This window comes from Pongo pygmaeus, chromosome 1, assembly GCF_028885625.2.
Source record: "Pongo pygmaeus isolate AG05252 chromosome 1, NHGRI_mPonPyg2-v2.0_pri, whole genome shotgun sequence".
Classification (NCBI taxonomy): domain Eukaryota; kingdom Metazoa; phylum Chordata; class Mammalia; order Primates; family Hominidae; genus Pongo; species Pongo pygmaeus.
The window spans coordinates 195,969,819-195,982,475 of NC_072373.2; the positions used below are offsets into that span (position 1 = coordinate 195,969,819).

The 12,657-nt window shown below is 54.0% G+C and overlaps 2 protein-coding genes across 5 annotated transcripts; both read right to left on the bottom strand.

Annotated features, from left to right (window-relative positions):
* Nucleotides 1-4,273: 4,273 nt before the first annotated feature.
* On the bottom strand, nt 4,274-7,277 carry GJB4 (gap junction protein beta 4). 2 transcript variants are annotated; one of them, XM_063657526.1, is made up of 3 exons: nt 7,192-7,226; nt 6,845-6,923; nt 4,274-6,047 (listed from the first exon to the last, which is right to left on the bottom strand). In XM_063657526.1, the coding sequence occupies exon 3, from the start codon at nt 5,723-5,725 to the stop codon at nt 4,925-4,927; it is 801 nt and encodes a 266-aa protein (XP_063513596.1). In that variant the 5' UTR covers nt 5,726-6,047; nt 6,845-6,923; nt 7,192-7,226; the 3' UTR covers nt 4,274-4,924. The 2 variants fall into 2 exon arrangements, with proteins under 2 accessions (XP_063513596.1, XP_054311926.1); XM_054455951.2 differs by lacking the exon at nt 6,845-6,923 and having other exon boundaries at nt 7,192-7,277.
* A 1,169-nt stretch (nt 7,278-8,446) lies between these two features.
* GJB5 (gap junction protein beta 5) lies at nt 8,447-11,967 on the bottom strand. Of its 3 annotated transcripts, XM_054455974.2 has the most exons (3): nt 11,804-11,967; nt 10,921-11,058; nt 8,447-9,672 (listed from the first exon to the last, which is right to left on the bottom strand). In XM_054455974.2, exon 3 carries the CDS (start codon nt 9,646-9,648, stop codon nt 8,827-8,829), a length of 822 nt encoding a protein of 273 aa, XP_054311949.1. In that variant the 5' UTR covers nt 9,649-9,672; nt 10,921-11,058; nt 11,804-11,967; the 3' UTR covers nt 8,447-8,826. The 3 variants fall into 3 exon arrangements, with proteins under 3 accessions (XP_054311949.1, XP_054311957.1, XP_054311938.1); XM_054455982.2 differs by lacking the exon at nt 10,921-11,058 and having other exon boundaries at nt 8,447-9,669; XM_054455963.2 differs by lacking the exon at nt 10,921-11,058 and having other exon boundaries at nt 8,448-9,672; nt 11,804-11,966.
* Nucleotides 11,968-12,657: the final 690 nt, after the last annotated feature.

Genomic DNA, 12,657 nt, shown 5'->3' on the forward strand with positions numbered 1-12,657 from the left:
TTGGAGGCCCTTGGGGATGTTGACAAGAGCAGTCCTGACTGGAACAAGTTAAAGCAACAAGGAAGTGGAGGCAGCAAGTATAGAAGACTTTTGTTTTGGCAATGAGGTAGCAGCTGGAGGAGAATGGAGTGTCAAGAGAGAATTAAAAAAAAAGAGAGAGATGAAAGTATTATAGCATATTTGTAGGAAGGGAAATGGCAAGGCAGGAGAGAGAGGCACCAACTGTGGAGCACAGTCTAGAGTAGGTGAGGGGTGAAGGGGTCCATTGTCCAAGTGGAGGGGGGTGTCCCAGGAGCCGGGATGCTTTGTCCATGTTACAGGGGAGGAGGCAAGGCTGACAGCCACTCATGCTTTGAGTTTTGCAGATGTGGTAGTGGTAGGCTGAGCTGAGCTGGCTTTTTGCTTCTATTCCCAGCACCCTGTTATGTCTGACTATCAGCTTAAATGGAGGATTGGGAGAATGGGGTCTGGAGGTTTGAGGAAAGAGGAAAAGGCATAATAGAGTCATTTTGGAGAGTAGGGATAAAGTTTTAGGAAAATATAGAATTTCTTAGAGGTGCTGAGTGTCCACTTGAACTTTATGGTCAAAAGTTTAATCCTCCAGGTGCTCAGGAACAGGTGCCATGTGGAGAGTTGGGTTTAACTGGAGTTAGGGTCTTGCCAGATGAGTACTGGAGAGGCATGGGAAGGCGAGGGAGTGGAGGACATCTGTGAGCTGGTGATTATCTGGGGGTCTGTGGAGTCTAAGCTGAGAAAGGAGGGCAGGGAGAATGGAAAGGGGCGGGGGAACATAGTGGTGGGTCAGTAGATGGGGCAGAAGGATTGCTGGAATGGGAACCAGGTTGGGTGAGCTACATAGATGGGAGATGATGCAGCTCTTGGTGTAGACAGGCCTAGGGTGTGAACACGCAGGTGGGTGGGTTGGAAGGGTGGATAAAAGATTGTTGAAATCAAGGAAGTCAAGGAACTGAGAGGTCAAGGTGTTGAAAATGGAGTCACTACTAATAAATGTAGTAGCAGATGGAAGACACTGAACGAGGGGCTGAGGTCATCCGTGAAGGAGAGGGAAAAACCAGGATATCTTACTTGTATCTCAAATTCAACATGTCTGAAACTGAAGTCATCCACACCTCCCCACTCAAGTAAATGGTACCACCATTCACAGCCAGAAACCTGGGTGTCACTTTGATCCCCACACCCAATTAAATCACCACATCTTTTGGATTCTATCTTGTAAACATTTCTTAAGTCCATCTACTTCTTTCCATCCCCAAGGTGCACACCCTAGTTCAGACCATTGCTGTTTCTTGCTTGGACGATTGCACCAGATTCCAAACAGGTAGCCCTGCCTTGGCCCCGCCACATTGTACCCAGAGACGTTGCAAATTGGATCATGTCACTTCTGTGCTACATCTCTCTAGGGACTTGTCATTGTCCTCAGGATAAAGTCCAAAGTCATTAGCAGAGATTTACAAAGAAATCATTGCAAGGATCCAGCCTCTGTCTACTCCAGCCTGACTCCTACCTGAGCCCCTCACCTGGCCCAAGCGCTCCTGGGTTCTTTCCATCTTTTTCACCAGGTATACTCTCCCTTTGCATAAGCTATCCCCTCTGTCTGGAATTCCACCCCCTTGCTTGGCAAAATCCTCCTTCTCTAGATGTCTCAGGGAGGCTTTTTCTGGATGCCTGGATGTTAGATCCTTTTTCCTCTCTCCCCAGCTTCCCCAGTGCGCCATGAGTTCGGTAGCTGTCCTCTTCTCTAGAATGTAAACTCCATGAGGTCAGGGACCATGTCTGATTTTTCCCCAATGACTCCTTAGCACCTTATATGGAGCTTTCACATGAATGTGAATAATAAAGAACAAATATTTCCAGGAATGGAAGGCTCTAGAGGTGGAACAGTTCTGGGTGATGACCAGGTCTAGGGTGGGGTCCTGCTAGTGGGTAGCTAAATGTTGTGGCAAAAGTGGTCATGGGATGGAAAGGACAGGGTGATGCACAGGTGACCCCTGAGGCCTTGGGTCATGGGAGAATAGCAGGAGGAGAAGGCCTTGGGCTATGGGCTCAGTCTTCAATGAATGAGGAGAGGTAGGTGGCAATGGTGTGGGCAGGACAAAGGGCAGAAGAGGAAGCAAAGGTGGATTTTTCAAGAAGGTGAAGGTGGACGGGTGTGAGTGGTGGTGAGAGCACTGTGAGTCTTGACATTGTGGGTGGGATTGAGGATAAATGTCCTGATGACTGAAGCGGTTCTTAGTCCCAGCCTCCTCTGAAAGTCCACACTTGGCTCAGTGGCTCAGGACTCGAGACCTTTGGGAAGAGCATCCAAGGAGAGGTCGCCATGGGAGCTGTCAGGTCCTGGAGTGAGCTCACCATAAGCTGGACCCAGCAGCTGCCCCTGGAGGATGGATCTGGAATCTTGGGGGCATTGGCTATTGTGGGGTCCCCTGGCCTGGACTTGGGAGCTACTGTGGTCTGAGCAGTGTGGAGCTATCTGGCTCTGAACTGGTCAGGAGTGCCACCCTGTTCTTTTGGGCTGGCGGTCACAGCTCTAGTCTGGATTGGAAGTGGGAGCTACTCTTGTTTCCTGGAGTCAGGAGTTTAGTAGATGGTATTGGTGCCCTGCCCATGTCCCCTTTACTGGGCGAATCCATTCCCCAAATGCTGTGAATATTGGCTGCTGATGGCTTATGGCTACCCCTGAAGAATTGATTTTGACTGAGCCAGAACCACCTACCCGTTTCTGCCAACCCTCCTGCCACTGGGGGCACCTGAAGTAATGACTGACTGAAATGTGGTGAGACTTATGATCTGAAGCCCCCTCATCCCACAGGGGTCGGGCCAAGGCTGCATCTCCCTGAGTCTACATCCCTGCTCAGCTCAGCCCCTCCCTCCCCCACTCCCCTTGCTTCTTCCTTCACATGCACAGAAACCCCTGCCTCTGGCTCTGCTTCCAGAAAGACTGCCCTAAAGATGGGTGACTTCGATCTTATGCCATAATCAGGGGTGGGTGTGGAAGCTACCTGTGGACCACAGAGGACAGAGCCCCTGACAGACTCAGCAGATCTGTGTGGTCTTGAAGGGCCTCTTCCCCTTTTTAGACTCAAGTTTGCTTACCTAAAGGTGAGACCTTGATGCTGGCTCTAGTTGAAACAACAAAAACGAAACAAAGCAAGCAAACAAATGCTTTGCTGAACTCCGCAGGCTAGGTGTGGTGGAAGATTCAGATGAACAAGACTTGGTTTCTTCCCCCAAGCAGCTCACAGACTATTTACTCATCTAACAAGCATTTATTGAAGGCAGCAGGGACCTGGATGACTCAGTGACCTGCCCATTAAGAGCTCACAGACTGATCGGGAGACACTCAGGGGAAGTGACAATTCCGATTTGGGGAGAGTGGCAGAGGGACAAGCGAGGCTGGCACTTGGAGAGATGGGTAAAGCTGTCCTAGAGGTTCGAGGGAGGGTCACAGCACGGGTGGGAAGGGCATTCTAGCCAGAGGAAATAGCATGACAAAGGCACGTGACGTGTCTGCCTGGGGAACCAAGAGCCCTTTGGTATTACTGGCAGGTAGAAAGGGGGAGGAAGCTGGGATGAGGTGGGGAGGTCAGCGGGGGCCATGCTGAGGGCATGGGGCTGGTGATGATGGAAGAAATTTTAAAGCAGGAGGAATGACACGGTCAGTTGCATAGGCAGATAAATCACTCCATCCCTGTAGTGGAGGGCAGATGGGGGAGATCCAGGAGGTAGTTAGGTTGTTGTAAGGAGAGGAAGAGCAGATTCAGGTGGCATTTAGGGACTGGAATCAGTGGGATTTGGTGCCAGTGGGGATGTGGGGTGTGAGGGACAAGGATGTCAGGCTTGTCCTGTCCCCTGGCTTGGGCAGCTGGGTGAATAGCTGTGTCCTGCATGAGATGGGGTGGGGCATCTTCGAGGGGGCAGGTCTGGGGTGAGCTGATGAGGTCAGCTTGGGAGTGGCGAGTATGAGATGGCTGGCGGCCTCCCAGGGAATTGTCCAGTGGGCATTTGGTGGGACTCGGAGGCATGTTAGGGTGGAGGCGTGGTTCTGGGAGTTGCCAAAGTCTGAGTGGTGGTGGGGTGGGGGAGTATGGGATGGGGGAGTTGTATCAGTGAAAAAGAACATGAAATTCCATAGACTCCAGGATCCACGAGGGACCTTTCAGCTCAGACACTCTCAATGGGCCCTGGCCTGTGGGATGTGCCTCTTGGGCACCTTGACAGATTCCCATCCCTGGCTTGCTCTCAGCCCTGCCCCTCCCACCGTCAGAGGGGACTCACTTATCCGGGACCTGTGCTGGGCAGGGCTAGGGAGGCCCTACCCATGCTCATTCCTGTGATGGACACTCACTGAGAACCGACTCCTGCTGGGCACAGGGTCTCCTGGGATTCCTCTCCTCCTGCTTTGGCCAGCTGGTTGCAGAACCCAGAGGCCCCTGGAGTAGCCTCTGCCTTTAGGCGCAGCCCACCATGTCCTGGGTGCACACTCTGTGTGTGTCGGGGGCTGATCGGTGAGCCTGGATCTGAGGTTCCGGTGCTCAGGTGCTCACTGAGTAGTCTCGGCATCCTCTCTGAGGTCCACCTAATCCCCCCCGCCACCCGTTTTCCTATCGGCCACTCCCCACCTGGTCTGCAAAGTACTGGGAAAATCATATTTATTAAGAGGTTTGACATACACTGTTGCTATATACAAAATCCCCACTAGCCATCAACCTCCCTCCCCTGAGGCTCAGGACCCGGGGACCAAACTACCCCCAACCTCCCACATTGGCCCCTGGGCGAGCTTCCTGAGCCCCCACAGCCACCCTCCTCACCACCCTGCTACGGAAGGATGCCACTGCCCCTGCCTGTTTTCCTGGGTGGCCTCAGGTGGGGGGGACCTGGTGATCTTATCTGCTGATCTCGCAGGTTATGGATACCCACCTGCATCCACTGGGGCCGACCCAGCCTTCATTAGGACAGAGTTCCCATCCTCAGGGTGCCCTCCCTGGGAGAGGATATATGGTGGGCACTCATCGGGTAGGCGTTCCCGGCGCCGAGACCGCCGGTGCCTGGGGCCGAAGATCTCCATGCACCTCTTGCCCACCAGGTAGAAGACTTCACTGAGGTTGAGCAGGATGCAGATGGCAGCTGTGGTCACCATGAAGTAGGTGAAGACCTTCTTCTCTGTGGGCCGGGAGATGTAACAGTCCACAGTGTGGGGGCAAGGCTCTACGGAGCAGGCCACCACGCGGGGCATGTCGTAATCCTTGTAGAGGCGGTGGAAGATATAGAGGAAGCCGGCGTCCACGGCGGCCTTGAAGATGAGGCTCAGCAAGTACGTCCACCACAGCCCGCCCCGCTTCTTGCTCGGGTTGTCGTACAGGGACGGGGCATTGGGCCCGTGTTTCAGGTGGTGCTTGCGCTCGCGTTCCTCGCGGTAGGCCACGTGCATGACCACGAGCAGTGAGGGGCACGTGACCAGGATGAGCTGCAGGGCCCAGAGGCGCACGTGGGACACGGGGAAGAACTCGTCATAGCAGACGTTGGGGCAGCCGGGCTGCTTGGTGTTGCAGACAAAGTCCTTCTGCTCATCGTCCCACACCTCCTCCGCTGCCACCACGTACACCAGCACGCGAAAGATGAACACCACAGACAGCCAGATGCGGCTCAGCGCTGTGGAGTACTTGTTCACGCCACTCAGGAGGCCCTGCAGAAATGCCCAGTTCATGCTGGCTGTGTCCTGGATACTGCACGTGGAAGGTCTATACCTGGGTGCTACCCGCCCACTCAGGCCTTGGGAGCCTTGAGGCCTGGGGGAACCTGGAGATGGGCACCCTTAATGCTGGTGCGATTGACAAAATCTTGTCACAATCACTGTGTCATCCTGTCCTCACTCCCAATGACTTGGTAGGGTAGGGATTGCCCCTGTCCTCATTTCACAAAGAGTAAGTGAAGGCCCAGAGATACCTGCCCAAGGGTCCACAGATGGCAGTAGCAGAGCTAATCTTGCACTTTGGTCTTCAGGTTCCAAAATCAGGGTCTATTTTATTCTACAAGGTAATAGATACGTGTGAAGACAATCATCCTGCATGGACATGCCAGCCAACCTCTATTACCCCAAGTTTCAGCCCATGACTTCTAAAGAGATCGTAGGAAGGTTTGAATTGGACAATCTGCTCTCCCATCAGCTGCCAGGGCTAGGCCAGGGCAGGAGGGATGGGAACGTAACCTTATCTGTTGTCAGAGCCATCCCACTTTTACTGAACACCAACAGGAGCCTGGCCCCGTGTTGGGGACGTTCACGTCAGCCCCTTGGTAAATCACGGAACAATCTTCATCCTTACTCCTTCCTCTAGCTCCAGGAAGGTTCTCAGCCCTGGCATTCCCTCCCAAACTAAACAGAGGTGCTTTGGAATCACGGGGACTTGATATCATCCCTGCCAACCCATGTACTGGTGGTGGGGCCTGAGGGCTGACTGTCTTGACCACAGTGGGTTCCTCTGGAATTCCAACCATTCCAGCTTTAGGAAGGACTGAGGATGGATTCTGGCATGGTCTAGACCCCCCATTTACTTTCTCTGGGGGCACCCCCTCCTCTGTCCATTTAGTGGCTGTTTGCTAGCCGCATTTCCATTATTTCCTCTCAGGCCCCTGTCCTGTGAACTCCGACCTCCACACTCCCTTGTCTGGAGTCCCCATCAGGCCCCATCTCCAAACCCTCCCCTCCTCCTACCCTCCTCCTTCCCCATCCCCAATCCCCGACTCTGCTCTCAGCCTCTTCAGACATCGTGTGCCTGGGACACTTTCAGAGCAAGAGGCATCGCCTGTACCCAAATGGTCTATTTACCTGTCTTATTTTTTTGCCAGACTGTCAGCTGCTAGAGGGCAGGTTCTTCACCTCTGTCTCCCTAGCACCTAGCACTGGCCTGGCCCAGTGAACACACAGTAGATGTTTGTTAAACTGAACTGAAACCCATTTCTTCCTGATCCCCCCTCTTCCCTGATCTTCTGTCCTTCCTTAGGTCAGCCAGGACATTCCTTCTCCTCCTTGGCACTTCCCTGGGGATCCTCTAGGGACACTGACCCTCTGGTTCCCTCCCTGAAGCCCAGCCCACAGCCTGAGGTCCCTTGGATATCCTCAGCTCAGCTGGTTGCTTGCTTCCTGGCCAGCCTCCTGCCCTATTTGGTCCTCACCCTTCTTGGGTCCAGTAGCTGCTTCCTTGTCCTTGGGCTTGTCTGTCTGCCTCAGGACCTCCCGGAGGCAGCTTTTGTTCCTCGCTCCCTTGCTGGGTGGGGCTTTCTGGGCCAATGAGCCAAGCGAGAGTGATTGGGTGGGCAGGCAGGAGGGCGGACTTCCCCGGGCACATACTCAGAGCAAACACCTGCGGCTCTTCTCTCCTGGCCCACGCCTCCTCTCTAGCCTGGCTGGGTATGGCTGAGCCTGGCTCCCAGGCAGGCAGGTATGTGGGTGAGACTGCTCTGTGGGGTTCAGGAGCCTGATATCATTATACCCGGGCCTAGGACAGCACCAGTGGGATTGACCCTGTCCCCTTCCCATTGCCTCCTTACCCTGCCTCCTTGCCCTCTCCTGCCCTTTTCCTTGGAAGCCTGATACTGAGGTCCTCAGCAGCTGACATCTATGGAAAGGGGCAACCTTAATTTAGGGCAGGAACGCATCCCATTCTGGTGGTGGGATATTTCTGGGACTGGAGCCTGGGAAGCTCTTGGATTGTGTAGGGGATGGGAGGGGTCAACTATGACTTTTCCAGACCAGGGCACCCACAGCCCTGGTGGAGGCAAGGAATGCAGGTCAGCAGCATGAAATGCCCCAGTTAGCACAGGGCCAGGCACAGCATCGCTGTTCATCCTCTGTGGGTCCTGGGGAAGGCCTCCAGGGAAGCTGGAGTGTGACCTCACATATGCTGGTGGGTGGCCTGGGACCTGTGTTCTGGCTGGGATGATGAAGGTTAATGTGCAGCTAGGGAGGGGCCTTCTGCCTCGTTTCCCACAGGCATTTTTGAGCACTTCCTAATACCAATGATTAACATTTATGTGTCCTTTTACAGCTGGCTAACCCTGTCCACAGCCATGAGCTCATCAGTCCTCAGCACAACCCCGCAGGCTAGGTATTATTAACCCATTTTGGAGAGAAGCTTAAGTTACTTTCCCAGAGTCCCAGTGGAACTTGGATTCGACACAGGCATTCTAAGCTCATGAGCTTCCCACTGCAACGTGGACTAAGCTCCATTCTCTCTGCAGACAACCCACAGGCCTAAACTTGCCATGGGGGATAAAGGCTAGATGGGAGCATGAGCAAGTAGCATGTCCCCTGGAGTACTGGGGGCCCCCTTTCTGGAAGAGAGGATGCCCCTCACAGGCTGGATCAAGTGCAGCCCTTTGCGGGGGCACAGAGATTGACACCAAGAACGTGTGAGGGTTACAAAGGCCGCACAACCAGAGGGCACCTGGAACCAGCACACGAGTTGACTTTTATTAAGTTCTGACAGTGGGCCACACACGATGAAGGTGCCCGCATGTGTGTTCTTCTATGAACGCCCTCCTCCCTCCAACCCTGGGCAGTGGCCCTCACTATTTCCATTCTAGAAAAGGAAACCGAGCTGCAGAGCAGAGGGGAACTGGCCCAGTGCCGTCCAGCTGGGGCAGGTGGCTGGAGTGGAGGACTAGGAATTGGCTCCCAGAGTGTCTGAATCCTCTCTCTTGCCTGCCCCTACCTCACGGCTTAGCTCCCTCACTCTCAGGTTGCACCTACGAGAGAGGCTAGAGCCTCCCCATCCAGGCCCAACCTGCCAGACCAGTCCAGGCAGCCCCTCACAAGATGGTTTTCTTCACATGGTCTCGGGGGCGGTCTGGTAAGAGAGGAGGATGACTGTCTGAGCCCAGAAAGATGAGGTCACCCGAAAGGAGGTCGTCTTGTTTGCAGGAAGAGGTGGTACCGTGTGGGTGATGACCTGTGCACATGGCTCGGGCTTTCCTTTCTGCCAGGCACTCGTGGCATCTCTTGTTCAACAGGTAGATGAGCTCCACGAGGTTGAGCAGGATGCAGACGGCAGCTGTGGCCACCATGAAGAGGGTGAAAATGTTCTTCTCTGAGGGCTTGGAGATGAAGCAGTCCACTATATTGGGACACGGATCTGCGTGGCACTTGACCACAGGAGGGAGGATATATTTGGGGTAGAATGAGTGGAACACATAGAGAAAGGCGATGTCCACGCTGGCCTTGAACACTAGGCTGCAGACATATGTCCACCAGAGCCCGCCCCGCTTCTTGCCAGGGTTCAGGTAGAGGCGCCCACTGTTCTCCCCATGGGCTTCTCGGTGCCTCTTCTCCTGAACCTCCCGGTAGGCCACGTGCATGACCACAAGCAGTGAGGGGCACGTCACCAGGATAAGCTGCAGGGCCCAGAGGCGCACATGGGACACGGGGAAGAACTCGTCGAAGCAGACGTTGGAGCAGCCGGGCTGGCGAGTGTTGCAGTCGAAGTCCTTGTGGTCGTCACTCCACACACGCTCGGCCGTCACCAGGTACACCAGCACACGGAAGATGAAGACCAGAGACAGCCAGATGCGCCCAAAGGCTGTGGAGTACTTGTTGACCCCACTCAGGAGTCCCTCAAAGATACTCCAGTTCATGGTGGACCCACGCGTCAGCTGCTACTGCAGGGAAACAAGAACAATAATTTCCTACATTTATCACAGACTTGCTCTGAGCACTTTGTAGAAATATGGCATCGCATTTCATCCTCACCACCACTAGAGGAGCTGGGTTCTACTACTGTCCCCATTTTATAGAGGGAGGAAGCTGAGGTTTAGAGGCATTATACAAGGTTACATAACTATTAGGTGCAGGGCTGGGATTTGAGCATAAGTAATTAAGTCCAGAACCCAACTCTTACCAATAAAAGTGGATGAGGGCAGGTCCAGGGAGCCACTCATTCCTCCCAGGGCCTGAGGCTCTGGTCTTGAGGTTCTGCAGAGTGAAGACTTACGGAGCTGGGACATTCTGCCTGCTCCCTCTGTTTCAACCCTGGCCCTCCTCCTCAGGGGGCTGAGCCTTGAGATGGTTCTCTCCTTTCTGAGCACTGCTGCCTCTTCTCAGACAGCCCCTTCCCCAGGGGAACCTGCTCTTTGTTCTTTTCTTGGCTCAGGGATGGGACTGGAAAGGAGGCTGGAACCTTGTCCCCAAGCCCCCATCTGGTCTAACACTCTGTAATTAGCCAGGCAGAGTCCTGCTCAAGTGCCACTCATTTGAAGCATGGCCAATGCAATCCAGCTGAAAGCTAAAGCAGGCAGCAATAAATTCTCTTCATACAGTAGGCTTCCTAGAGTAGCCTGGTATGCCAGTGTTTCCCAAACAGTGTTCCCTGGAACCCTGTCCCATAGGTTGGCAATAGGAGAAGTGAGAGAAGAGGATTCTGTGTCAAGAAAAGTTGGCAAACTTTGGGTTTAGTAAAGTTAAATAGGGTTCTTTTGCTCAACCGTGCTAATAAACTCACTAATAAATTCACCAAAAGAGGTATGAAATATGTGGCATTGCCCAAACTCCGTTGCCCACAGGAGCCCTTTTCCTCCTGCCATAACTTTTATCATCTTGTGGAACAGCCTTGTCTAGACATCAAGTAGGAAATGCTGCTCTTGTCAGTTCTGCTGGTGAATTTGGCCTGATGAACTCACAGAATCAGATTCACCTTCGGGTAAGGACCGTGACTGCTAGGCAGAGTAAGGGGTCCCCACTTCCTCACCCGCAAGTCCTCTGCCTGATTCCTGGGGATGGGGGTGTGTCCACTAAGACCCAGGCACTGTGGTTTCAACCAACTGTGCACCCTGGGACCCCAAGGAACCTGTCTGCGTAGCCACTAAAGGGCTCGTGATGGCCTTCCCATGCTGGTCCAGGCTGAAGCTCACCAGGCTGTCTCGAGCCTCTGAATGATCAACTGCAAAGCAGAGTAGTGATAACAGCCAATATCCATGAAGCATTCATGCCGTGCCGGGCACCGCTCTAAGTTCTTTGTATGAATCAGTACATTATTCCTTCACAGCAACCTTAGGAAAGGGCATATTTTTTATTCCCAATTTACAGATGAGGAAAGAGGAACACAGAGGGATTAATTAACTTGCTCAATGTCACACAGCTAATAAGTGGCAGAGCTAGGATTTGAACCCAGGCAAGCTGGCTCTAGAGCCCACCTTCCGGGAACTGCCCAGCCTTAGGCCTCAGACCCTTTCCTCAAGTTTCAATGAGCTGCCTGCCTGTTTGTGTGCAGACGGATTCTGTCCTCCCCCTTGTGTGTGGATCCTGGATGAGGGTGGCTGGGGGTACCTTTGCCCACCACTCTGTCTCCACACCACCTGCACCACTTGGACGGGGGATGGGTGGGGGTGGGGGCCAGGGGGTGGTGGGGAGCTCTGTTCTGAATCACCAGCTTGCATGCTCAGTCCTGTCTAAGGTAGGTGAGACTCCTGGCAGCTTCTCAGGGAACACCCAGGGAGGCCCCGCCCCTAGCCCCCAGGGGCTCTCACCCAGCCCATCCCTACTTGGGGAGGAGTGGGGCAGGGCTTTGCAGGCCCAGGCAGAGCTACCCTGCCTGCTGAGCTTCTAGCCTGGCCCCTGCTCCCGCCTTTGCCCGGCTGGGGAGAGCTGAAAGAACCCAGAGCCCCTTATTCCTCCGCCATCAGGACCCAGGGTGGCAGGTGTGTACAGGCCACCTCCCACCGCTCCCCAGCAGAGAAGTGTCCTCCTGCCATGTATGCCAAGGGGCAGGGCACATGCGGACACAGATGACCTTACCTGAGTGGCTACTCCTCAGGGCTCTCCTGGCTCCCAGCAGCCGGCAATAGGACTCAGCAAGCAGCTGGAATTTCATATCCAGAAGTGGGGAAGGTTTTCGGGGAAGCCCGTTGAAGCCTGTTTCCAGGACAGAGCCTGCTGGGTGTGCCGGCCCAGCCTGGGAGGAGGAGGAGCTGGGACCTGCACTGCCATTGGCTGGGCCCCAGCCTCCCCAGACTGCTTCTGATGAGGCTCAGGAAACTGAGGGGTTCACTCTTCCCAGGGCGCTGAGCCTCGAATCCTGGTATCCTCTCAGGGGAGAGCCACAGGTCCACTCTGACTCCTTGTTCATCCTCCCATCTGTGGGCTTGTGTGGCAGAAGCTGAGGCCTGAATCCCAGCTCTGCCACTTTCTCACTGTGTGATTTCTCGCCTTCTCTGTGAAAGTGGGAAAAGAACAACACCTACCTCATAGGGTGGATACGTGAATTAACCCAGCCTTAGGGGTAAAGTGCTTAGAACAGTGCCTGACACAAGGGAAGCCCTGTCTACAATTGCCTGCCCAGCACAGGCCTGCCGCATGGTATGTCTTCAAAAAAATGTTTCTTCCTCTCCCTTTACTTATTCCTAGGCCTTTTCTTTCTGAGATAAAGGGAAGGCAGAGGAGAAGGGAGGGAGAGAGAGACATATGCACTAGAGAAAATCTCATTTGGATGCATGTTGTCTTTGGGTTAAAAAGGCCAAACCCAAGCCAGGCAGGAACCACAGGAGAGGTGGAGAAGGTGGACAGGGGCGCCTGGGGAAGGCTTCTCATTAGTGCACAGACACAGTCTGTTGGCCTAATTAACTTCCAAGGTTCCCTGTATCAGCAGGTCA

Coding starts and splice junctions, on each gene's coding strand:
- GJB4 (XM_054455951.2), bottom strand. CDS start 5,725: ATGAACTGGGCATTTCTGCAGGGCCTCCTGAGTGGCGTGAACAAGTAC.
- GJB5 (XM_054455982.2), bottom strand. CDS start 9,648: ATGAACTGGAGTATCTTTGAGGGACTCCTGAGTGGGGTCAACAAGTAC.